We start from the raw sequence: 26717 nt of genomic DNA, 5'->3' as shown, positions 1-26717 counted from the left end.
CGCATCTAAATAGTCGCTTTTGCTTATTTATTTGCGCATTGATATCTATTGGTAGTGCTTTGCAGCATACGAAGCGAACAAAAAAAATCCCGCGATATAGCCCTACCAAAGGCGTTTTGCTTTCATCCAAACGTGTGTGCGAATAAGCAGCTACAGAATTGAGAAATTGATGGCATCTTGCATGCTATTTTTATTAATTAATGATATACTATTTGTATATTACTCCATTTCATAAGAAGGTAAATCCGTCTGTTCCTCTATTTTTAAATGTGTCTTGTTCTGTGAAGGCTGGTCATAATGCATGTTCGTAAGTGTCGTCCCAGATAAGCCTGTGCAGTCCGCACAGGCTAATCAGGGACGACACTTTCCGCTTAAATGGTATTTTCCGTTTAAAGGAAGTCCCCTTTTACCGAAAATCTAGTTTAAGCGGAAAGTGTCGTCCCTGATTAGCCTGTGCGGACTGCACAGGCTAATCTGGGACGACACTTTACGCACATCCATTATGGCCAGTTGTTTCAGAACAAGACACAAATATACATTTTAACACTCGTAGTATCGGAGTCACTGAATAGAGCCCATTCCGATGGCAAACAGGATAATCACTGCAGATAGACCTAAAACATAAAACACGAAAAATTCAATTGAGTCGTGTTCTGAGAAAACTGGGCATAATGCATGTGCGTAAAAAGACGTCCCTAAGAAGAGACTTCATTGAAACGAAAAATGTCATTAAAGCGGAAAGTGTCGTCCCTGATTAGCCTGTGCGGACTGCACAGGCTAATCTGGGACGACACTTTACGAACACGCATTATGCCCAGTTTTCTCAGTACACGACTCAATTGAGTCCCGCCGTGAGAAAATCAGGCTTTATGCAAATGCGTCAGGTTTAGTACCAGAGTAGTCTGTTAAATCCATACAGGCTAAAAAGAAACGACACTTTCCGCCTAGACTGAATTTTCAGAACTTTTGGGGGTTATGTTTCTGTACTACTTTAGTATATGAATTTACATTCTGCTTTAGCTCAAAATGGGTTTATGCGTTCATACCTTGATCTTATTTAATGTATTGAAGTAACTCACCAACGCGACTCCCGCCGGACTCGGCTATACGGAGATGAGCCACTACGATACTAAAGTCTTCCGTTCCGACGCTGCGGGCATTTAATTCACGAGGCCAGCGAACGTTGTCACTGATCATTGACGTCTCAGAAGATTGAACAGCGCGTGCAGTTCTTCTCCGCCGCTTGCCACAAGTCTGTAAAGGCAATAATAGGGCAAATGTATGGCGTACCATTTGGGTCGAAAGTCAACAAGACATACTAGGTAAAAAGGTACAGTTTTTACCGACCCTTGAGTTTTAGCCAATCAGAAGACGCCATACATCTGTTCCTTTTAGAGATATGTGACATTGAAGATTTTTATTATTATAATTTATACCAAATAATGCGACTATCGACGGCTAACTCATAGATATCGTGCGTATTTATTGAACATTATTATTATTATTATTTATACCAAATTATGCGACTATCGACCGCTAGCTCATAGATATTGTTCGTATTTATTGACCTGTGGTGGTGGAATTAACCTCTGACTTATGCAAATAATGGTTATCACAAAACACGACCAAAAACGGGAGGTTATTATACATTTTAATCCTGTAATCGTTTGGAAACTTTTTGGTTACTGTTGGGAATTTCCTGCACAGTCATGCGCTGGACCGTGATACTCCGCCCCGCATGGTCAATAAACACTCACAATATGCTTGGTAATTTTAATTTTAAAAAAAAGGTAACCTTAAATCTTCTTCAAATTGGTATATAATCTTTTTAAATGCATTAAATACTTGATTTTTTTTTCAATTTTGATTCATTTTGTCCTTAATCAAAAAAGAGATTACAAGCATTTTTTATGAATAAATCTGAAGGAAAAGCGTCTCAAGAGACGAGTGTTTTGATTGGCTGTTCAGAAAATGTGTACGTCGAAGAACAAACATGTACGTCTTGTACAAATTGTACTTCGGGGTACAAATATATACTTCGAAATGTATTTCATATTTGTACTTCGAAGTACAAATTTATGTTTACCTAGAAGGCTACATAGACTTTAGATCAAAATGGAACGCCATACAAATGATGCCCACGTTATCAACCCCGGGTATGCGGATACTTTGATATAAATGGATGGCACTTCGATGAGAACACGCGCGAGAGAAGAGTTCTTCGGCTTTTTGCATTTATGTTCTGTTCATTCGGTTTTCAGACACGAAACGTTATTTGGTCGATTGATGGTATAGCACTTAGTATTGCAAATACAGAAATGCGCGGAAAACGTTGGATTGTATAAAAAAACAACGAAACAAATCCGTCGATAATCAGCATGAATTGGATGATCAGAACATATTTCAACGAAATAAAAATACTTCGAAATAAATAAAGAACTTGCTAATTATTCGAAATAAAAGTACATAATCTTACACCTGTATTTACCTATAGCAAAAAAGTAATTCGTAAGCAAATTCTTATTAACAAAAACGAAACAAAACACACATTTCGGTTGAGGTTAAAGACCTATAAATATAGAGTATTCGGGTCAGCAAAACACATATCCCCAGTTCCAAAAATAAGAGACAGGTTGAAAGAACAGTACGTAAAACTGATCGTAGGTCACTGATTCAGCACCTAGGAATTTAATAAAAATGGAAAAATGTTTTGAACCCATTTAATTGGTCACTTATTCAGCAGAAAACTATAGATAGGAACTTACATAAAATCGATTAATACCAACTAGCACTTTTGTGGAAAACTATCTTACGAAAATTCCGGAGATAGCCGACCTATCACGATCGAAATCACACCCAGTCCCTATTATCGGTACATGTATTTAAACTGCTCGCAAGTCGTATTTTCTTTACTTGTTTACAGGTACATGTATGGTTCTTGTAATTATTTAAATATATTATTATATTTTTGTCTGGCTTCCAGAAATAAAATTGAACTGCCTTGGCAATATCGTTGGTTTTAAATTAATATCCTCCAACCACCAGGTAAGGAATTTATATCTATATTTCACAATTGGTGCTAAACGAAATAACATTTAATGAATAACATAAAGAACACGAAACAAACATCGAAATAGTCTTAAATATCCAAAAGATCCCGAGTAAGAAATAAAATATAATCGGTAGTAAATATAACCGGATTATAACTTGGTCGAGTATACGGTTTTTTGGATGAATTAAAACATTATAAAGGATAACACAGAAAGTGTGAAAAATGAGTATATACAAACAAATATCTACACTGAAGTTTTACAATGTCTTACTCACATTGACCTTCTAATCAGGACGAGCTTACACCGCCAGCTACTCCGGCCACCCAAGAGTCAACACAACCAGCGACAGCGAAACCGGATAAGCCACCGACAACAAAATGTGAGTCAAAACTTTGTTTTAAGACACCAGAAGACTTCGTAAATAGTGTAAAACAAGATGCTGAACAATTAAGAGCAGATTTTCATAGAAAATAAAATTCCGTTAAAACAGTTCACAGAATAACATATTCCGCAAAACCATATCGTACCTATAAAAACGATCATATGAAACATCCACGGACGAACAACCACAACAACAACCAGTTACACATCCAGTATCAAAACTAGAAACCCAACCACCTAGATGCCCAGACGAGTATAACGTTCATACCACCATTCCATCCATACCTCACTGAGGGGCGACAAGACCTACTACCCGAACCACGCCGCCAGGAAGGACGGAAATATGGAACATTCGAACCAACAACGACGGACTTGATCCCCCAACATCAGGTTCGAACCACCGCCGCACGACGATTTTCACCGACACTCCGAGGACCCATCTCCGATAGACGACCAGTTTTACCATTCGTTCGCGAGAATATTATTTTGGATTTAATAACCCTAACCATCTTTTATCAAATAATCCAACAATAAAAACAAATTCTAATAGTGACAATATTGGCGTGTGTAGGTAGACGCTTCCCAGAGAACCGGTAGCAGCCAGATTCAATCGACTAACGCCATTGGCGCCAGAAAGACAGCTCAGGCCCGTGACGACCGTTCCCACAGCTACCGTCATCCAAAAGAAACCATCAATCACAGGTAGAATGTTTAGATATAATATTATTAAGCTAGCATGTTTTACGGGTAAAGAATATGATAGTCTCCCAGCTTTTCTGACAAAATTTGAGAATTATTTTTCTATGAATGATTTTGAAAGATACGTATTTACTAATATTTTACCATTATATTTAAGCGACAGAGCGGAGGCATTCTATAATAATTTGTCAGATACCAGTATATCAAATCAGATTATAAGGAACTAGAAAAGCCATCGCAAAACGTTTTCAAATCAAAGAACTAGATTTCAATTTAATCGCTTTTAAACAAAAAGATGTGATGATTTCATCGCGAAAGAATTAAAAAATTTCAACAGAGCGGAGGCATTCTATAATAATTTGTCAGGAAATATAAAATGAGATTATAAGGAACTAAACAAGAGCTGTCAAAAGACAGCGCGCTCGACTATTCGAGTGCTTGCCAGTATAACGTAAGCCATCATGGGGAAATTGTTCATATTCAATAAGGTCAAGGTAATATAGTCATATTCTAAGTGGAAGAGGACCATACTTGAAACATATTGATCGCTTATGTTTTAAAGAAGTTTTACTTTATAGACGATTCTGAGTTCAGGTATATTTTCCAGAATCTATTGAACATTTGTAAAGACATAAAGAAATGATAATTATATCATTAAAAAAAACTTTGACAAATCAATCATTTGAGTTATAAATAATCAAAATAATAAATTTGTACAGTAACTGTGAAAAGAACTTCAATTCTTGGTAAGGACATATATAATATGATATTTATAATTAAATAAATTGCTTCCCTTGAAAATAATTGTCTCTAACAAATCTCTATTTTAGTAGCAAATAATTAAAAGCCACTACCGTGACTGTAGACTTACCACTCAAAATGTGCAGCTCCATGAGATACACATGCATGCCAAATATATCAAGTTGCTATGTTCAATATTAAATAAGTATCTCCCTTTAAAGCTTATTACTTCCCTTGGATTTGTATTTTTTTACCGTAGACCGTTAAGGATGACCTTGACCTTGACCTTTTACCATGATGTGTTTGTCAGAAACAAAATGCCACCTACTGCAACGCTTTGATTTATTTAATAAAAATATATAATTTGTCAGGTCAGATAACTTTGTCCATTTAAAGCTTATTACTTCCCTTGGATTTGTTTTTTTTCGACCCTAGACCTTGAAGGACGATGTTCACCTTTAAATTTTACCACTCAAAATGTGCAACTTCAGGAGATACACATGCATGCCAAATATCAAGTTGCTATCTTCAATATTTAAAAAGTTATGGCCAATGTTAAGGTTTAAGCACGACGCCTACGGCGGACGGCGGACGACGAGCTGGCTATGACAATAGCTCGGGATTTCTCCGAAAACAGCCGAGCTAAAAAGAAAAAAAATTGGGGGGGGGGTGGATTCTGGGGTGTGGCGTGGGGTGGTTTGGGTGGAGTCCTTGTGGTATGTCAGGTAAGTGTTGTTTTGTCAAAGTATGAACCAAATCTGATCATAAATAAAAAAAATATGGCAATTTAAGCAAAATTTATTAATTTGACATTGAGTCAAGGTCATTCGAAGGTCAAGGTCAAATTCAACTTACCAGGTACAGTTCCCGCATGATAGTAAGAAAGTATTTGAAGTTTGAAAGCAATAGCCTGGATACTTTAGAAGTAGAGCTAAACACAAAATTAAACAAAATATTCAAAGTTACTTAGCCATAAAAGGGCTATAATTCTGTTAATTAAAAAGCCAACCAGAGTTATGCAACTTGCCCTGTACAACCCTTTATGATAGTTAGCAAGTTTTCCAAGTCTGAAAGCAAAAGCTATGATACTTTAGGAGTAAAATGGACCAAAACACAAAACTAAACTAAATGTGCAATTATCTAAGTATAAAAGGGGCCACAATTCTGTCAAAATGCCAGTCAAAGTTACATAAATTTTCCTGCACAGTCCCCTTATGATAGATAGTGTTGCGAGTATGAAAGCAATAGCTTCGATACTTCAGGAATAAAGTTAACCTAAACACAAAACTTAACAAAATTTTCAATTTTCTAAGTATAAAAAGGACACATAATTCTTACAAAATGCTTGACACAGTTGTCTGCTCATGTTTATAGATTGGGGTCATGTTGGTAAAGAAGTATGTAAATATGAAAGCAATATGTCAAAGGACATAGACAATATTTGAGGTGGTCCGATAACTTTAACATAGATCTATCAATAATATGCATATTCTAAGTAAAAAAGGCCATAATTCTTACAAAATGCTCGATAAAGGTGTCTGCTCTTGTTTAAAGAATGGGGTCATGTTGGATAAAGTATGGAAAATATAAAAGCAATATGTCAAGGGACAAAGGAAATATTTGAGGTGGTACGAAAACTTTATCATTCCATCACTAACGGTAACACCGACGCCGGGGTGAGTAGGATAGCTCCCCGATATATATATTCCAGACATTAAAACAAAGAAATGAACGCCCTACAATTAAATCCAACAACAAAAACTTGCGGAAACGCTAATAATCAAATATAACTCACACAAGATTAAATGCCGCCAATTGCATATGGCGCTTAGCAAACATATCAACCGCGTAGTCGATTGAATACCAATACACCGCGCATTATAGACCGCATAGTAAATAATATGCGATTACAAAATTCTCGAAGACCGCCAGATTTATGTTCTTTATGCGGATACGCACAATGTATGGGGAAAGGAACTGTTTTGCATTCACCTAACAATTAAACAATTTCCAATCGCACGTCGAGCTAACGTTATCATTGTTTAAAAGTAAGCGCTCCCTATAATAAAAGATTCAGGGAGTTTTCCCTTCTCTGATTAATTTTGGGTCCACGCACGAGGAATGTCTTGATGATGCGATTCGAATGAGAACCAACGACATAGGATTTTTATGAAGAACAGACTGTATTTGCCTCTTAAAGACCCCTTCGCCCCCGTTATTAAGAGCCCCGCTATAAATAAAATTAAACACGATCATGTTGATCCACATCATCCTTTGTATTTTCATCTCTCTGAACCTCAAGTGACCGCTACAAAACACGTTTATTATGTAGACAATTATTTCTGGTCGTCACTTGAAGTAAATTTCTTCAGAAATAAGCATTTTAATTTTATTTACATATTGCGATTATAATATTAATAATATAAACTAGAGCTTTGTCACAGACGTGACGAATACCCCCACATGCCGCATTGACACATAATATTTTGCATGTCGTCTTCACAAAAAAACAGAGGACACCATGCTCAATTTTTATAACGCACTAAGTGACCCCTTGATCTAGTTTTTGACCCAGAAAGGCCCATGTTCTAACTTGGATTTAAGATCATCTCCATAAAACTTCTGACCAAGTTTGGTAAAGATCGGATGTAAACTACTTGAATTAAAGAGTGGACACAATGCTGATTGTTAAAAAACGCACTAAGTGACTCCGTGACATAGTTTTAGGCCCGGAATGGCCCATGTTCAAACTTGTCCTAGAGATCATTTAGATAAAACTTGTGACCATGTTTGGTGAGGATTGGATGAAAACTATTTGAATTAGAGAGCGGACAACATGGTAAGGTTTGAAACGCACTAAGATACCCCGTGACCTTGTTTTTTACCCGGCCTGACCCATATTCAAACTTGCCCCAGACATTATCAAGATACAACTTCTGACCAATTTTGGTGAAGATTGGATAAAAACTACTTGAATAAGAGAGCGGACAACATGGTGAGGTTTAAAACACACTTAAGTGACCCCGTGACCTAGTTTTTGACCCGGCAAGGCCCATGTTCGAACTTGACCTACACATTATCTAGTTACAACTTCTGATCAAGTGTGGTGAAGATCGGATTTAGTTTACTTGAAATAGAGAGCGGACACCATGCTTTATGTGTAAAAGTTCTGAGTGACCCTGTGACCTAGTTTTTGATTTGGCATGGCCCATGTTCGAACTTGGCCTTCAGATCATCTAGATAAAACTTCTGACCAAGTTTGGTGAAGATCGGATGAAAACTACTTGAACAAGAGCTGTCAGAGGACAGCGCGCTCGACTATTCGAGTGCTTGACAGTATAACGTAAGCCATCATGGGGAAATTGTTCATATTAAATAATTTATAAGACGATCTTTCAAAAATAAAAAAAGGAAGATTTTTTTTTTTTTTTGGGGGGGGGGGGAGGGTTAGGGGGGGTGAGAGGGGGTATAATACAGGGTTGGCACTAATCGACCGCCCCCGGTTTTAACCGGCGGTTTTTACCGGTTAAAACCGCCCCGGTCAATACTCCCAAAGTGGTCATTACTGGTCAATACTGGTCGATTGAACTGTACCCCCAATTTTGATTAATATTCCATGCTTAATTAAACAATATTGATAATATAAATTAAACAGACGTGTTGCCAATAATGTCTTAAGCTATTAAAACCCACTATTTTATACCTGTTCATGCAATTTGTAGGCCAATCTCTAAAAAATTTGCAAATGAGTCAAGTTGGTCAATTGGATTTTGCTGGTCGATTGAATTTTTTTTCAATTCTAACGAATTATGAATGCTCAGAAAATTTTGTGATTGATTCAACAAGAACCTGTCAATTACTGTGTATAAGTTGTTCCCCATGCCCCACTGTCTCCACAGTCTTTCACAGTCTTCAAACCTATAAAAGTTAGGGCACCCAATATTGATAACAGGGCCTTACATCGCACCTTTGACACAACCCTTACTTGTCATGTATTCTTGCCTGGATTTCTTTAACAAAATAGTGAAAAAATATTTTATTTTACCATTAATATAAAAAAAACTTAATAAGAAATAATTATTAAAAGAAAGAAATAATTGAAAAGAAGAGTCTAGAGTAGACCCACAATTGGTAAACATTATTTGTTGCCAAAATCAAGAACTTGAAGACCAATTGAACTTTAAAATAAGAAAACCCTCTTAATATAGAAAGGAGACAAGTAAGAAGTAACTATTAAATTAATAACATAAATAGCAAGTTATATCATTTTGTTTGAGTGAAATGAAATAGCCTAAGGGCAGATTTGCTTCATTGTCACTTTCAGAGACATACCATTGCATGCATTTTATTACCAATTAAGGCTTAGGGGCCAGATCATTTATGACCCTAGAAACCACAAGAATTCTGTTTGTCCATCAGCTTATCAAATCGATACATCCATAGATCAGCGAAATACTATGGTAACTACAATAGTAATGATACTTCAGTAACAGATGTGATACACTGAGATAAAGATATTGCCTTAGTTCTTTTGTATTTGAGACCGTTTTCATAAATAATAAGAAGTATTTTTTACAGCTTTAAAGCTTTTTTTTACAATAGATAACTCAAAAAACGTTTATCAATTACATAATAATGATTGATTTAATATAGAATAGCTTAAATTCTTCCTTTGTCATGTTTAAATGCTACAATTTTCAATCGACCAGTATTGACCAATAATGACCAGTATTGACCGGTTTTAACCGGGTATTGACCGCCGACCCGGTCAATACTCAATTGACCGGTCAATATGCCAACCCTGGTATAATGTGGGGTGGGGTAATTTATTAGATGATGTTTAAAAAAATTGTTGGGGGGGGGGGTGGGTGGGTAGGGGGGGTGGGGGGTGAGAGGGGGGTATAATGTGGGGTGTGGTAATTTATTAGATGATGTTTAAAAAAATTGGGGGGTGGGTGGGTAGGGGGGTGGGTGATGAGAGGGGGGTATAATGTGGGGTGTGGTAATTTATTAGATGATGTTTAAAAAAATTGGGGGTGGGGGTAGGGGGTTGAGAGGGGGGTATAATGTGGGGTGGGGTTATTTATTAGATGATGTTTTAAAAAAAAATGGGGGGTGGGGGGTTAGCGGGGGACGGGGGGTATGGGGGTGGGGGTGAGAGGGGGTATAATGTGGGGTGTGGTAATTTAATAGATGATGTTTAAAAAAAAATTGGGGGGGGGGGCGAGGTTGGGGGGGGGAAGGGATTCTGGTAGGGGCGTGGGGTATTATTTGGGTGAAATCCATTGTGGTATTCAGGTAAGTGTTGTTTTGTCAAAGTAATAATAAATGTGATCATAAATAAAGAAGTTATGGCAATTTAAGCAAAATGTTCGATTATCTAAGCGTAAAAGGGACCATAATTGTGTCAAAATGCTTGATACAGTGGCCTGCTCTTGTTTATATGTTGGGGTCATGTTGTTTAACACGTATGCAACATATAAAAGCAATATTTCAAAGGATATAGGAAATATTTGGGGTAGTACGCAAACTGTAACATAGATTTATCAACAATATGCATATTCTAAGTATAAAAGGGGTAATAATTATGACAAAATGCTTGATATAGTTGTCTGCTCTTGTTTATAGTTTGGGTGATGTTGGTAAACAAGTATGCAAAATATAAAAGCAATATGTCAAGGGACAATAAAAATAAATGTGGTAGTATGAAAACTTTAACACTTTCTGCATATTCTAAGTGGAAAGGGGGCCATAATTATGACAAAACGCTTGATAGAGTTGTCTGCTCTTGTTTATTGGTTGGGGTCATGTTGGTAAACAAGTATGCAAAATATGAAAGCAATATGTCAAGGGAAAAAGAAAATAGTTGGAGTAGGACGAAAACTTTAACATTTGCACGCTAACGCTTACGCTGACGCAGACGCAGGCGCCGGGGTGAGTAGGATAGCTCCACTATATATATTTCATATATAATAGTCGAGCTAATAAGAGAGGGGACACCATGCTGAATGTTAAAAAACGCACTAAGTGACCCCGTGACCTAGTTTTTGACCCGGCACGGCCAATGCTCGAACAATGCCTTAAGATCATCTAGATACAACTTCTGACCAAGTTTGGTGAAGATCGGATGAAAACTACTTGAATTAGAGAGCGGACAACATGCTGTATTTTTTAACCACACTAAGTGACCCCGTGACCTTGTTTTTGACCCGGCAAGGCCCATGTTTCAACTTGGCCTTAAGATCATCTAGATACAACTTCTGACCAAGTTTTGTGAAGATCGGATGAAAACTACTTGAAATAGAGAGCGGACAACATGCTGAATGTTTAAAACGCACTAAGTGACCTCGTGACCTAGTTTATGACCCATGTTCGAACTTGGCCTAGACATCATGTAGATACAACTTCTGACCAAGTTTGGTGATGATCGGATGAAAACTACTTGAACTATAGAGCGGACACTTAATACGGACCGACAAACAGACCGACAGACCGACCGACCGACAGACAAGTTCACTCCTATATATCCCCCTAAACTTCGTTTGTGGGGGTATAATTAATAGTAATGTGATTTTTGAAAACGAAGTTATTACTAAATTCCCAATGTGTCACGCTTGACTCATTGATTCATACTTCAAAATGTTTGGTAAGAATATCCATGATATACATAAATGCATTTCAGGTGGAAGATATAACTCGGTTATTAGAGTGCCCAATTTGTTGAAAGTCTCTGTTATCAGAAATGTACTTTATCGGTAATAAAGGGTGTGCAACATTTGGAATACCACCTATTAAAACAATGCTCTATCTTCGTTTATATTTTATTTAATACTATCAAAATTTCAGTATTTGAAGCTAAGTGATTTCAATACATTCTAGAATATCAATCAATTTCTTGCAATATGTCTAAGTAGTTTTTTGTTGTTGGAATGTTTACTGTTCATGCTGTTTTCCGACCGAATTTTCTATTTTTGGGGCAAAAATCTACCATGTTTCCGCGATTTTTTTAAAAGGACACAACATTCATCAACTCGACTATGTGCCTTGTCTAAAAAAACTAATCTCTAGGATATTACTAAAGCCACACACCTTGAAATGCAATACATGGCATAGTAAATTTAAGTATAAATAAGAAACATATTTTATCTATGCCAATTAGAATATATCTGGTGGTTACAAGGTAGAAATCCGTCTGTTTTGCGCTTTAAAACTTAAAAATAATCGCGTTTGTCGAAATGGACGTATACTTCTAGAAATCCTACTTTCGGTTTTAAATGCGGAAACGTTTGAAAAAATAATAAATTACTTGCTTTCTATGCTATACATTTAATTTTATCTATTTCAATTAGAATATATCTGGTGGTTACAAGGTAAACTTTGGTGTTTTTTGCGCTTAAACATACAAATACTCGCGTTTGTCAAAATATACGTATATGTATGGAAATCCTACTTTCGTTTTTTTTTTATAAATTACTTGCTTACTAGGCTATATATTTGATGACAATTTTGCACACTTTCAAATTGCATCTATATGTATTGATTAACATGTACTTCAATTCAAGGTGTGTGGCTTTAACAAGGGACAAATTAGTCAAAAAACCAGGTTTTCAATTTAAAAAAAAAAGAGTCTGATAAAGGGAGACAATTCAAAATGTGCATTGCTAGCCCCCCCCCCCCCCCACCCCCCTTGTTTCAAATTCACTCTATTTTTACTCGTGGCGACCATAATTTCAATTTGAAAAGAAAAGTTTGATAAAGGGAGACAACTCAAAATGTGCATTGTTAATGATTGTTCATAGTTACCCCTCTTGTTTCAAAATCAATCTATTATTAGTCGTGGCGACCTTGGCCTCGGAGATATCGACGTTATTCTTTCGCGCGACACACCGTCCAATGATAGTGAACAAATGTGCTAAATGATTTTAAAATCTCACAATGAACGTCATAGTTATGGCCCGGACAAGCTCATTTATGGCAATTTTTGACCTTTGAACTCAAAGTGTGACCTTGACCTTGGAGATATCGACGTAATTCTTTCGCGCGCGCGACACACCGTCAAATGATGGTGAACACATGTGCTAAATGATTTTAAAATCTCACAATAAACGTCATAGTTTTGGCCCGGACAAGCTAATTTATGGCAATTTTTTTTACCTTTGAACTCAAAGTGTGACCTTGACCTTAGAGATATTAACGTAATTCTTTCGCGCGACACACCGTCCATTGATGGTGAACAAATGTGCCAAATGATTTAAAAAACTCACAATTAACGACAAAGTTATGGCCCAGACAACCTTGTTCCGCCCGCCCCCAGCCCGCCCGCCCGCATAGTTATTTCCAGTTCCGAATATCCTGAATGTAATAAAATTGTTTTATGCATTTAATTGCATTTCTAAAAAAACGTGTTCATTATTTGTCATTTGTGAGTAAATTAGAGTTATGTGACGTACATGACGTGTTTGGTTGTTTTTTAAAAGTTTTTTTTGATATTTTCAACAGTATTTCAATACTTATCACGGCGGTCTACCTGATACAGTCACACACATTCGATTGGTTAGCTTGTTTACATGTTCTTAGTGCCCATGCTTACGACAGTAACTGAGAACAACCCTATTTGAATCACGGGTAGACGGAAATGACCGATTTCCACAATAATATGTGGCCGGGCCGGGGACCAAGCCCACGATTTTCGGATGTTTGGTCCAGTGCTTTCTAAACTAAGCAAACCGACGGAAGGTATAAATAAGAATTCAGAAACGCTAACATGTACCGTGCTGCATTTTGCTGATCCTCGGCGACACACTTTCACGTCGCAAGCAAACGTTACGTAGTCGCTGACGACAAATTTGAAAGCCGGAAATGGCGAAAACACTTCCCACATGGCTGCATTATTCGCTGACACGAACTTGGGGAAAAAGATAATCGCTGAACACCTGTGAACATATATAAATACAAATGTAGACGAGCTCGGCCGTTATTTAGGTAAGCAGATTATGCAACTAAGGTTTCTGGGTTTCGACATAATCTAACAAACATACAATCCTCAGAAGATGACAGTTTTGACCCCGTTCATTGAAATTCAGAGGGTTGCTACACCGGAAGTTCCAAATTAAAAAAGCACAACCAACCCGAGTGAGTTTATGAGTTCCACGGACGTAGCTCCTCCCGCGGTAGTCCCCGCGTACGCAAAACAACTTACTGGGAGCAAATCATAAGTACCTGAAAAAAGACGCAATCACAGTGAGTTCAATGTTCTATTATTAAAGCCTCGGTCTCAATCGGGATTTGTCGGGACTTTGTTTTTGTTTTTGTAAAAACATTCCTCTACCTGACGGCGGCCGTCAAACTTAGTAACTTTGTTTGTTTCTTTACGTACGGAAGAACTTGTTCCGTCACAATTTCGTTAATTTCTGGGTCACGGTCATAGACATGTAAAATAGACAGGATAATAACGATACAATTCGATTTAAATATAAAACAAATACCTCCCAATCTTGTTAATGCCTGTATCGGAACCGCCTAATTATCAAAAGACACATTAACTTTCTTTTACTCTAGCATTAAATATGAAAGTGCCATTGATTGGTTTTCATTTTGGTATGGAAGGTCATGAATCAAAACACTTTATCGGTTTAAATTACAGTAAAAACAAATTTTCATTTAATGCAATCACCACATTATGACGGAAAATGGATCTGGTTTACAATTCATCTCTGAAAAACTTAGTAAAAATACGTGAACTTGTACATGCGTTTGAGGAAAATGATTTAAACCGAAACGGCGTTTGGACCTAAAATCGCACGGTCGGCCGAGGAAGTTAGAATAAATTACAAAATAAGACTTTTCAAATGTTTAACTCACTTGGTCCAGATATTGTCCACACTATGCTTTGACCGAGAACGGCTTGCTGTAATACGGCATCCCTAGCCGCGTTCATAATGCTCGTCGTCAGTCCGAATCTAGGGGTCACCGGAGATTGCGTCACAGACGTAACGGTCTCATCGGGCTCTTCGGTGGTCGCGGATATCTCGCTATAATGCATCAAAATCTAAACGTTTACAAGAGTAATTAAGTTCATTGCAAATAAGTTGTTAAATCTATTGAGAGATAAATAGTTAACTCGCAAGGAAAACTAGTTTTATTAAATCGTTATCTAGGCAGAAAACACTGGAAATGAATTAAGACTGTCAGAAACTGCATATGTTTACTAGAACAAACAAGAAATGCGTTTGCCAGAAACACAATGCGCCCTACTGCACCGCTTTGATTTATTTAACAAAAAATGATATACCTTTAAAAAATATTACTTCCCTTGTAAAATGCCTGCCAAATGATAAATATAAATTATCTCCCTTTTAAGCTTGTTACTTCCCTTGGATTTGTTTGTTTTACCTTTGACCTTGAAGGATGACATTGACCTTATCCTTTCACCACTCAATGTGCAGCTCCATGAGCTACACATGTATGCCAAATATCAAGTTGCTATCTTCAATATTGCAAAAGTTATGGCAAATCTTAAAGTTTTCGGACAGACGGACGGACAGACAGTTCATATGTTATATGCCAACCTACCGGGGGCATAACAAGAGATGAGGTCTGGTTCTGTGAAGAATATTCGAATACAAATAACTATATCGTGTTTCTTTGAAGGAATCATACACATGCATCGTTCTTATGGTAACGCTCTCGTGTTTTTTCCATAGATTTTAAAACATATGAGACGTTGCTTACTTGGGCACGACAAAGTCGACCTGATGTGAAAAAATAACTTCATCTACATCCTCGCAGAACAAAGCAAAGGTGTGCGTCTCTCCGCCTGCTATGATTCCGTCACCCGACGTTTCCCTGTTACTCAGTGTTAGTAACACTGTATCGTCCTGAAAGAGTGAGTCGCGTTCTGAGAAAACAGGACATAATGCTTATACGTAGTGTCAACACAGATTAGCCTGTGCAGTCCGCAGAGGCTAATCAGGGACGACACTTTCCGCTTTTATGACATTTTTCGTTTAAATGAAGTCCCTTCTTAGCAAAAAATCCAATGTAAGCGGGAAGTGTCGTCCCTGATTAGCCTGTGCGAACTGCACAGGCTAATCTAGGACGACACTTAACGCACAAGCAGTATGCCCAGTTTTCTCAGAACACGACTCGAGTGGTCAAGACGTCTAGAAACGTCTACTGCTGCGGAGGCTGCTGTGACAGCTGCCGTCCTCGTAATGCCACTGACACACAACCTGCTTCTAGTACGTACAAGAGCCCCGTTGTATTTTTTTAACCCAGTTATGCCTAGTCGACGCTCCCATCCTTCTAAATTGGATCAATCTATTCCCAAAATTTGGGATCACTAGTACATTTATTTCTATATTTAGAATATTTCTTACAGAATTTATTTTAAGCAAACAGCGCAGACCCTGATTCTACGTTGTTTGCCAAGGCATTTTTTCTAGACGCTAGGCATAAATGGGTTAAACGTAAGTTATTTGATTGTTTGCTAGCGAGTGTGTATACAAAATTGTATGAGTGTACCAAGGTTTTTTGTAATGACCATGGTCCCCAGAAGACGCGCGGGCGGATAAGGAGGATAGGAGGAGGTTGCAGAGGCGACAATAGGTCGTGGATCCTGTCTTTATACGCTTACGTATTTTTAATGGCACATTGGTTGTAAATGTTATGCACACTACAATTAATAGGTTCTGTTGAGAGGGTTACCAAATTTGCAACCCTGGAGAGCGGAGCCAGTGCTTAACCACTCGGCTATGTATCCGCTCAAACTTTCTTGTTGCATGGTTTATACGTACCTTACTACAGCCACTTATAATTATGGTACTGCCGTTGTTGCTGAGTGTGGTGTTACAAATTGTAGTGCCTTGCCCAGCCGTTGCCGACTTTAATATTTCCGGATCAGGATTGACAGCCGTCATAACTCCAGAGCTGTCACATTCTGAAAAGCGGACGCGCACATATACGAGTATGTCATGGTTCCTCGCCGAAGCTATGAATGCAAGTCCCCGCTGCGTCTAGTTATGTAATGTGAGTCCCCGCTGCGTCTAGTTATGTAATGTGAGTCCCCGCTGCGTCTATATGTAATGCGAGTCCCCGCTGCGTCTAGTTATGTAATGCGAGTCCCCGCTGCGTCTATGCATGTAATGCGAGTCCCGCTGCGTCTTTTTGAGGCGCGCTCTTGGAAAAGGGACTTAATGCATGTGCGAAATGTGGCGCCCCAGATGAGCATGTGCGGACTGCACAGGCTAATCAGGGACGATACTTTCCGCATTTTTTTTTTTAAATTTTCGTTCACACGAAGTCTAGTCTTAACGAGAATACAGCTTCGTCACTGATTAGCCTGTGCGGACTGTACAGGCAAATCTGGTCGACATTTTACGAACAAACCTGATATTTTTATTACAGGCTGATATACAGGTGAAACCAATTTACATGCGATTTCATATTTTCTGTTGAAATTATTGTTAATTGCAAGTTTCCATGTGCTTTGTATTAAGGAATACCTTTATTGAGGTCAGTGTATTGCTTTAAACTTTCGGATAAAACAAACACACTATAAAAATCTTTTAAAGAAGAAAAAATCACACAATACTAATTACAAGAGTTTGTCCGAATAACAATGCCCACTTCTGCACCGCTTTGAAGCCATATATTTGACCTTTGACCTTGAAGAATGACCTTGACATTTCATCACTCAAAATGCATGCCAAATATCATGTTGCTATCTTTAACATTGCAAAAGTTATGACCAATGTTGAAGTTTTGGACGGACAGACTGACTGACGGACGGACGGACGCACGGACGGACTGACGGACAGTTAAAAAACTATATGCCACCCTTCGGGGACATAACAATTTTGAAATATTTAAACCTGGAAACACTGCTTTCAATGTCAATATATGAATAACTGTTCAGCTATTGTGCATATGCTTTTTGTTCTCTTATGAATACTCTATACACTTCAATGACAGTTCATTAAGTTCTAAACAGCATCAAATGTATTGTCCACTTTAAATTACAGTGTCGTTCTGCGTGAAAAGCATAACTAACATGAGACAATTACCATTATATATTGGTGTGTTCATTAATCTTTACACAGAAGGTTATAGTACGTGATTTGCAAGTCTTCAGTCGCTTAACCTTCTCAAACTAGAGCTTTGTCACAGACGTGACGAATAACCCCACATGCCGCATTGACACATAATATTTTGCATGTCGTCTTCACAAAAAACAGAGGACACCATGCTCAATTTTTAAAACGCACCAAGTGACCCCTTGACCTAGTTTTTGACCCAGAAAGGCCCATGTTCTAACTTGGCCTTAAGATCATCTCCATAAAACTTCTGACCAAGTTTGGTGAAGATCGGATGTAAACTACTTGAATTAGAGAGCGGACACCATGCTGAATGTTAAAACACGCACTAAGCGACCCCGTGACTTAGTTTTAGGCCCGGAATGGCCCATGTTCAAACTTGTCCTTGAGATTATTTAGATAAAACTTGTGACCAAGTTTGGTGAGGATTGGATGAAAACTACGTGAATTAGAGAGCGGACAACATTGTGATGTTTAAAACGCACTAAGTGACCCCGTGACCTTGTTTTTGACACGGCATGACCCATATTCAAACTTGCCCTAGACATTATCATTTTGGTGAAGATTGGATAAAAACTACTTGAATTAGAGAGCGGACAGCATGGTGAGGTTTAAAACACACTAAGTGACCCCGTGACCTAGTTTTTGACCCGGCATAACCCATGTTCGAACTTGACCTACACATCATCTAATTACAACTTCTGACCAAGTGTAATGAAGATCGGATTTAAACTACTTGAAATAGAGAGCGGACACCATGCTCAATGTGTAAAACGTTCTAAGTGACCCTGTGACTTAGTTTTTGATCTGGCATGGCCCATGTTCGAACTTGGCCTTCAGATCATCTAGATAAAACTTCTGACCAAGTTTGGTGAAGATCGGATGAAAACTACTTAAATAAGAGAGAGGACACCATGCTGAATGTAAAAAAACGTACAAAGTGACCCTGTGACCTAGTTTTTGACCCGGCAAGGGCCATGTTCGAACTTGGCCTTAAGATCATCTAGGTACAACTTCTGACCAAGTTTAATGAAGATCGGATGAAAACTACTTGAATTAGAGAGCGGACACTTAATACGGACCGATAGACAGACAAGCACTCCTATATACCCCCCCATCTAAACTTCGTTTGTGGAGGTATAATTAACGTAATGCATGCGCCTAATGTAATGACCACGGTCGTATTTTTCCACAAAGCTGACGACACAATTAAGCCTTGTTCTGATAAAACTAGGCTTAAAGCATGCGCGTAAAGTGTCGTCTCAAATTAGCCTGTGCAGTCGGCACAGGCTAATCAGGGACGACTCTTTCCACTTTTATGGTACTTTTAGTTTTAAGGAAGTCCCTCTTTATCGAAAATCAAGTTTAGACGGAAAGCGTCATCCCTGATTAGCCTGTGCGGACTGCTCAGGCTAATCTGGGATGACACTTTACGCACATGCACTAAGCCCCGTGTTATCAGAACGCGTCTCAATTGTGTGCTTATTTCCGGTGATAGGATGTGCACTTCCAAGAACGAACCATACATACACGATTATGGAAGTGTCCTTGGTCTATTTTTATGAAAAGGCAATAGTGGCTCTTTTGCAAACAAATTGACTTTAAATTATTTAATGCCAAGTGTTAACTACGAATTAACTTATTAGAAACTTCGTTTCAGTTAAAATGTCATTGAAATTGAATTATGCCTTTATATAAATATCACATGCAGAACGTTAAGAAACAAGAGATGTGTTTGTTAGTAACACAATTCCCCCTATTGCGCCGCTTTGAAATAAAATTTCAATATATAATTTGGCAGGTTTAGAAATTATCTCCCTTTTAAAGCTTATTACTTCCCTTGGATTGTATTTTTTATATTTGACCTTGAAGGATGACCTTGACCTTTCGCCACTTAAGATGTGCAGCTTCATGAGATACACATGCAAGCCAAATATCAAGTTGCTATCTTTAATATTGCAAAAGTTATGGCCAATGTTACAGGTTTTTTTTGACGGACGGACAGACAGACGGACAGACTGACGGACAGTTCAACTGCTTTATGCCACCCTACCGGGGGCATAAAAAAATGTGATTATTTATGTTTAATTAATACATCCCGAAAAATGTTCCATTAAATGACACAATATTTATCCTATAATGGCAGCGCCAAATCATGTAACATCGTCTTATAATGTAATACATACCGTAGTCAATGTGCATGTGGTCGGTGGACAATGCCGGACCAATTGCCAGAAGCGCCAGAAAGACAACTGAGTGTCTGAGATAAAATAACGACATCGTTAACTAGCACAACATTAACACATTTACAATGGAATCTGCAAGTTGTTGATCCATTATTGCTATAAAAGTATTCAAATATACAATATACAAAGGGCATATAAAAAAAGAAACATAAACAAAATGATTCTGCATTGGATGTCATCTTTTGCCCGTAATGCGTCATTTCCCGTATAAACTGAAGACATTTAGATGTCACATCTTTTTGTGTTGTCTTTATGAACAACCATGTCAAACCATAAGTAACACATGGACTTTAAGCCTACGCTTAGCACTTAAAGGGGCCTTTTCACAGATTTTGGCATGTTTTGAAGTTGGTCATTAAATGCTGTAAATAGGTTAATGTAAACATTGAATTTAAAAAGCTCCAGTACAAAATTAAGAACAAAATTCAAACAAGGGCACCGCATAACGGGTTCCACGCTCGGCTGCGGATGCAGTTTCGAATAAATGAAAGCTTGTCAGAATATTTTTTAGAAGTCAAAGAGACCTTGACCTTTGACCTAGTGACTAAAAATGGGTGTGGCATGTAGAACTCATCAAGGTGCATCTACATAGGAAGTTTCAAAGTTGTAGGTTGAAGCACTTTGATTTAAGAGCCAATGTTCTAAACCTTGACAAAATGTTAAGGTTTTAGCACGACGCGGACGGCGGACACGACACGACGACGGACACGACACGACACGTCGAGCTGGCTATGACAATACCTCGGGTTTTCTTCGAAAACAGCCGAGCTAAAAAGAAAATAAAAGTAACAATCAACAGGACTCGAACCAATTACTTCTAGATTCCTGGAGTAAAATTTAACCAGTTAGACCACTCGGCCATTCGTGCTCATACCATGAATGATGTATTTTATACTTTATATAAGCAATCCTCGTAGTTTCAAAAAATATACCGACAACAACAGAACTCTCCAAATTATCCAATCGTTTCGCGTTGCAAAGCTTTATAGTGTTCAGGTTTTTAAATCGTCAAAAGATGCATATAATGGCTACCGGTAGTTTAGAGCAAGATAAATGTTCAGTATTACTGTTTCCTCACAAATATCATAACCAAAGCGAAAATTTGCGAATCTGAAACAACTTTTTTCATTTTGTCAATTAGTCAAAACGTGAAAAGGCGCCATTAATACAAAAAGACGTTTGGATACTCTCGAAGACACAACTTTTACTGATCTGCTTGAACTTTGCGACAGTTCGTACGATACCATCTTTGCCATACTCGAACATGGATCTCAGTACCCTCGACAAATAATTATAACAGGCGCCCGCTCTGTTAAAATATAACTGTCAGAGAGGCTACACAGCCCCTTAAAGTCCCATAAACCCTCAAAATCAATGAATATTTCGAAAAATAAAGTGAACACATAAAACATCAGTGTCCCATTAAGCAATAGCCAATATTTCAACGGTAGATCTGGTCTGGTAACATATATATAATCAAAGCGCTGTAGGCGTTGAAGGCCTGGGGCTAGATTTAGTGTGCATGGGAAGAAGTATTGTCCGAATTTCTCCCTTTGTCCGATTTTATACGGATTGAACCTAGCGGTTGAGTACAAACGCTCAGAGACTGTAAGAGACTAGAGCTTTGTCACAGACGTGACGAATACCCCCATATGCCGCATTGACACATAATATTTTGCATGTCGTCTTCACAAAAAACAGCGGACACCATGCTCAATTTTTAAACGCACTTAGTGACCCCTTGACCTAGTTTTTAACCAAGAAAGGTCCATGTTCTAACTTGGCCTTAAGATTATCTCCATAAAACTTCTGAACAAGTTTGGTGAAGATCGGATGTAAACTACTTGAATAAGAGAGCGGACACCATGCTGAATGTTAAAAAACGCACCAAGTGACCCCCGTGACCTAGTTTGAGGCCCGAAATGGCCGCTGTTTAAACTTGTCCTAGAGATCATTTAGATAAAACTTGTCACCAAGTTTGGTGAGGATTGGATGAAAACTACTTGAATTAGAGAGCGGACAACATGGTGAGGTTTAAAACGCACTAAGATACCCCGTGACCTAGTTTTTGACCCGGCATGACCCATATTCAAATTTGACCTAAACATCATCTAGATACAACTTCTGACCAAGTTTGGTGAAGATTGGATGAAAACTACTTGAATTAGAGAGCGGACAACATTGTGATGTTTAAAACGCACTAAGTGACCCCGTGACCTTGTTTTTGACCCGGCATGGCCCATATTAAAACTTGCCTTAGACATTATCAAGACACAACTTCTGACCAATTTGATGAAGATTGGATAGAAACTACTTGACTTAGAGAGCGGACAATATGGTGAGGTTTAAAACACACTAAGTGACCCAATGATCTAGTTTTTGACCCGGAACGGCCCATGTTTGAACTTGACCTACACATCATCTATTTACAGCTTCTGACCAAGTGTGGTGAAGATCGGATTTAAACTACTTGAATTAGAGAGCGTACACCATGCTCAATGTGTTAAACGTACTAAGTGACCCTGTGACCTAGTTTTTGATCTGGCATGGCCAATGTTCGAACTTGGCCTTCAGATCATCTAGATAAAACTTCTGACCAAGTTTGGTGAAGATCGGATTAAATCTACTTGAATAAGAGAGAGGACACCATGCTGAATGTTAAAAAACGCACTAAGTGACCCCGTGACCTAGTTTTTGACCCGGCAAATCCCATGTTCGAACTTGGCCTTAAGATCATCTAGATACAACTTCTGACCAAGTTTCGTGAAGATCGGATGAAAACTACTTGAATTAGAGAGCGGACAACTTGCTGAATGTTTAAAAAGCACTTAGTGACCCCGTGATCTAGTTTTTGACCCGGCATGGCCCATGTTCGAACTTGGCCTAGACATCATGTAGATACAATTTCTGACCAAGTTTGGTGAAGATCGGATGAAAACTACTTAAATTAGGGAGCGGACAACATGCTGAATGTTTAAAACGCCCTAAGTGACCCCGTGACCTAGTTTTTGACCCGGCAAGGCCCATGTTCGAACATGGCCTAGACATCATGTAGATACAACTTCTGACCAAGTTTGTTGAAGATCGGATGAAAACTACTTGAATTAGAGAGCGGACACTTATTTCGGACCGACAGACAGACCGACCGACCGACAGACAAGTTTACTCCTATATATCCCCCATAAACTTCGTTTCTGGGGGTATAAACACAATATTTCTGTAAATACTACAGTGTTCACAGACGGTGGAGGACAACACGATACTAATGGTGGGAACGATAACCTTTTGTTCAACTCTACAGATCTGGTAGAGGTTCGTCTACATAGGCTTTGAAGATATACAACAACAACAACAACATGGCCGCAAAAATGTTATTGTCGGCGTCAAATAAATCACGTTCAATAGCGTAAAATAACTTTAATTACATAGTTAACAGATCAGGAAAACACTCATACTTCCTTTGTTATGTGTACACAAAAGAAAATCCACTTACCCTGATAAAGAACGATGTACAGATTGTGTACTTTGTCTCTGGAAGAACTTTTCGCGCTAATTTGCGCGTTCGATCTGCGCAGTGAAATACCATATCTTGTTACTTCGTCTATTTCCGAGAATGATCGTGAATATTAGTTGTTGTTTGTTTCATTTTCTTTTTTTCTGGAATGTCTTGTTAACGCAAAATAAAATAACAATTGTTTAAAATATGTTTATAAATACCAAATCAAAAACTGTCTCAGAAAAAATAATCTTTTGACTGTCTCCGTAAACACTCGTATCTTTTCGGCCAAGTGAGGAACTAATTATCGCATAAATATGTACACAACAAGAGCACCGCATAACGGGTGCCACGTTCGGCTGCAAAAGCTTGTCAGAATTTTTTCATTATTTTTTAAAGGTCACAGTGACCTTCACCTTTGACCTAGTTACCCAAAATGGGTGTGACGTGTAGAACTCATCAAGGTGCATCTACATATTAAGTTTCAGAGTTGTAGGTGGAAGCAATGTAAAGGTTTTAGCACAACGCCGACGGACGGCGGACGACGAACAGGCTATGACAATACCTCGGGTTTTCTCCGAAAACAGCCTCGCTATTAAAAACTATGTCGTAGCCAATGCTAAGCAATTTTGCTTCAATATTTTTTTACACTTTTTATGACACTGTCATGTTAAATAGTGATGTTCTGTATTTACAAGGCGGGTTATTGAGATCTGTCAAGAACTACGTTTATTGCGCATGAATTAAGTGGTAAATCGGAGTTTTGGGAATTTGGATTTTGGCAGCCAGCCGATTCGGATAGGATCGTAAATTGGTATCATTAATATGGCCTTGGGGCTACGACCCAAGCCAACGTGATACAAAATACCCCAATGCCATAGTAAAATGATATCAATTTCTGAGCCTATCCGAGTTGGCTAGCTACCAAAAACCAAATTCCACTTAATTCATGCGAACTAAAAGTAGTTCTTCGCAGATCTCAATAACCCGCTTTGTAAATAAAGAACATCACTATATAACATGACAGTGTCATAAACAATGTAAAAAAATATTATTGATGCAAAATTACTAAGCATTGGCTACGACATAGTTTTTACTGTTTACATATTCATGCGAAAATAAGTTTCTCACTTGACGGTCTAGGCCAAAAAGATACGAGTGTTTACGGAGACAGTAAGAATTTTTTTTGGAGACATTTTTGAAGACCTTATATTTGGTATTAATAAACATATTTTAAAATATTGTTATTTTATTTTGCGTTAACAAGACATTCCAGAAACAAGAGCACCACCTTGCGGATGCAGACCGCTCATCTAATTTTCTTTTTAAAGGTGAAGGGACCTATCTCAATTTCAATCACAAAGGAAGGAGGGGTTCGAGTGGAGGGGGGTGTATACTGTGGGTGTGGTTATTTATGACATTTTCTTCCAACAAGAGCACCGCCTTGCGGGTGCAGACCGCTCATCTATTTTTCTTTTTAAAGGTGTAGGGACCTATCTCAATTTCAATCACAAATGATGGAGGGGTGGAGTGGAGAGGGGTGTATAGTGTGGGGGTGTGGTAATTTATTACATTATCTTCCAAAATGCTAAAAAAATACAAGAAAAACATTTATTTTTTTTGGGGGGGGATTCTTGGGTGGGATGGTTGGACGGTATTTCAAAAATAAAATAATAATTTATATATAAATATTTGTGTTTTTAACCATGTTTGAAAAAAACAAGAGATGTGTTTGTCAGAAACACATTGCCGCCTATTGCGCTTTGAAACTATTATTTTATTTTATTTTTACCTTTTACCTTGAAGGATGACCTTGACCTTGAACTTTCAACACTCAAAATGTGCAGCTTTATGAGAAGGCCGCTTTGAAATATTATTCTTTTGACCTTTGACCTTGAAGGATGACCTTGACCTTGAAGGATGACCTTGAACTTCCACCACTCAAAATGTCGAGCTTCGTGATAACGCCGCTTTGAAATTATTTATTTTTTTACCTTTGACCTTGAAGGATGACCTTGACCTTGACCTTGAAGAATGACCTTGACCTTTAACTTCCACCACTCAAATGTGCAGCTTCATGAGAACGCCGCTTTGAATTTTTTTATTATTTGTTTGACCTTTGACCTTAAAGGATGACCTGGACCTTGAAGGATGACCTTGACATTGAACTTCCACCACTCAAAATGTCCAGCTTCATGAGAACGCCGCTTTGATTTTTTTTTTCTTTTTTTGACCTTGAAGAATGACCTTGACCGTGAACTTCCACCACTCAAAATGTGCAGCTTCATGATAATGCCGCTTTAATTTTTTTTATTTTGTTTGACCTTTGACCATGAAGGATAACCTTTACCTTGAAGGATGACCTAAACCTTGAACCTACACCACTCAAAATGTGCAGCTTCATGATAACGTCGCTTTGAATTTATTTTTTGACCTTTGACCTTGAAGGATGACCTTGACCTTGAACCTCCACCACTCAAAATGTGCAGCTTCATGATAATGCCGCTTTGAATTTTTTTATTTGTTTTTTTACCTTTGACCTTTAAGGATGACCTTGACCTTGAAGGATGACCTTGAACTTCCACCACTCAAAATGTGCAGCTTCATGAGAACGCCGCTTTGATTTTTTTTTTACCTTGAAGGAGAACCTTGAAGGATGACCTTGACCTTGAACTTCCACCATTCACAATGGGGAGCTTCATGAGATACACATGTATGCAAATATCAAGTTGCTATCTTCAATATTAAAAAAGTTATAGCCAATGTTAAAGTTTTCGGACGGACAGACGCCATATATTTGACATTTGACCTTGAAGGATGACCTTCACCTTCCCCTTTCACCACTCAAAATGTTCAGCTCCATGAGATACACATGCATGCCAAATACCAAGTTGCTATCTTCAATATTGAAAAGTTATGGCCAATGTTAAAATTTTCGGACGGACGGACATCATAAATTTGACATTTGACCTTGAAGGATGACCTTGACCTTGACCTTTCACCACTC

At 38.2% G+C, this 26717-nt stretch overlaps 1 protein-coding gene across 3 annotated transcripts in view; it reads right to left on the bottom strand.

Annotated features, from left to right (window-relative positions):
• Nucleotides 1–158: 158 nt before the first annotated feature.
• LOC127873785 (uncharacterized) overlaps nt 159–26717 on the bottom strand; it is a 37401-nt gene continuing 10842 nt past the window's right edge. Inside the window, exons 3-11 of one of the 3 annotated variants that reach the window (XM_052417774.1) lie at nt 20155–20228; nt 16670–16812; nt 15606–15751; nt 14736–14905; nt 14003–14093; nt 13645–13807; nt 1080–1254; nt 500–614; nt 159–320 (exon numbers count right to left, since the gene is read on the bottom strand). In XM_052417774.1, the coding sequence (XP_052273734.1) occupies nt 562–614; nt 1080–1254; nt 13645–13807; nt 14003–14093; nt 14736–14905; nt 15606–15751; nt 16670–16812; nt 20155–20228 (1015 nt within the window). In that variant the 3' untranslated portion in view covers nt 159–320; nt 500–561. Of the gene's footprint in view, nt 321–398; nt 615–1079; nt 1255–13644; nt 13808–14002; nt 14094–14735; nt 14906–15605; nt 15752–16669; nt 16813–20154; nt 20229–26717 lie in introns of those variants that run through there. The other 2 variants (XM_052417775.1, XM_052417776.1) reach the window with 2 other exon arrangements.

Source organism: Dreissena polymorpha, chromosome 3 (genome assembly GCF_020536995.1).
Source record: "Dreissena polymorpha isolate Duluth1 chromosome 3, UMN_Dpol_1.0, whole genome shotgun sequence".
In the NCBI taxonomy this organism is placed as follows: domain Eukaryota; kingdom Metazoa; phylum Mollusca; class Bivalvia; order Myida; family Dreissenidae; genus Dreissena; species Dreissena polymorpha.
Note: the sequence above shows the minus strand (reverse complement) of the source record. Positions and strands in the feature narration are given on the sequence as shown.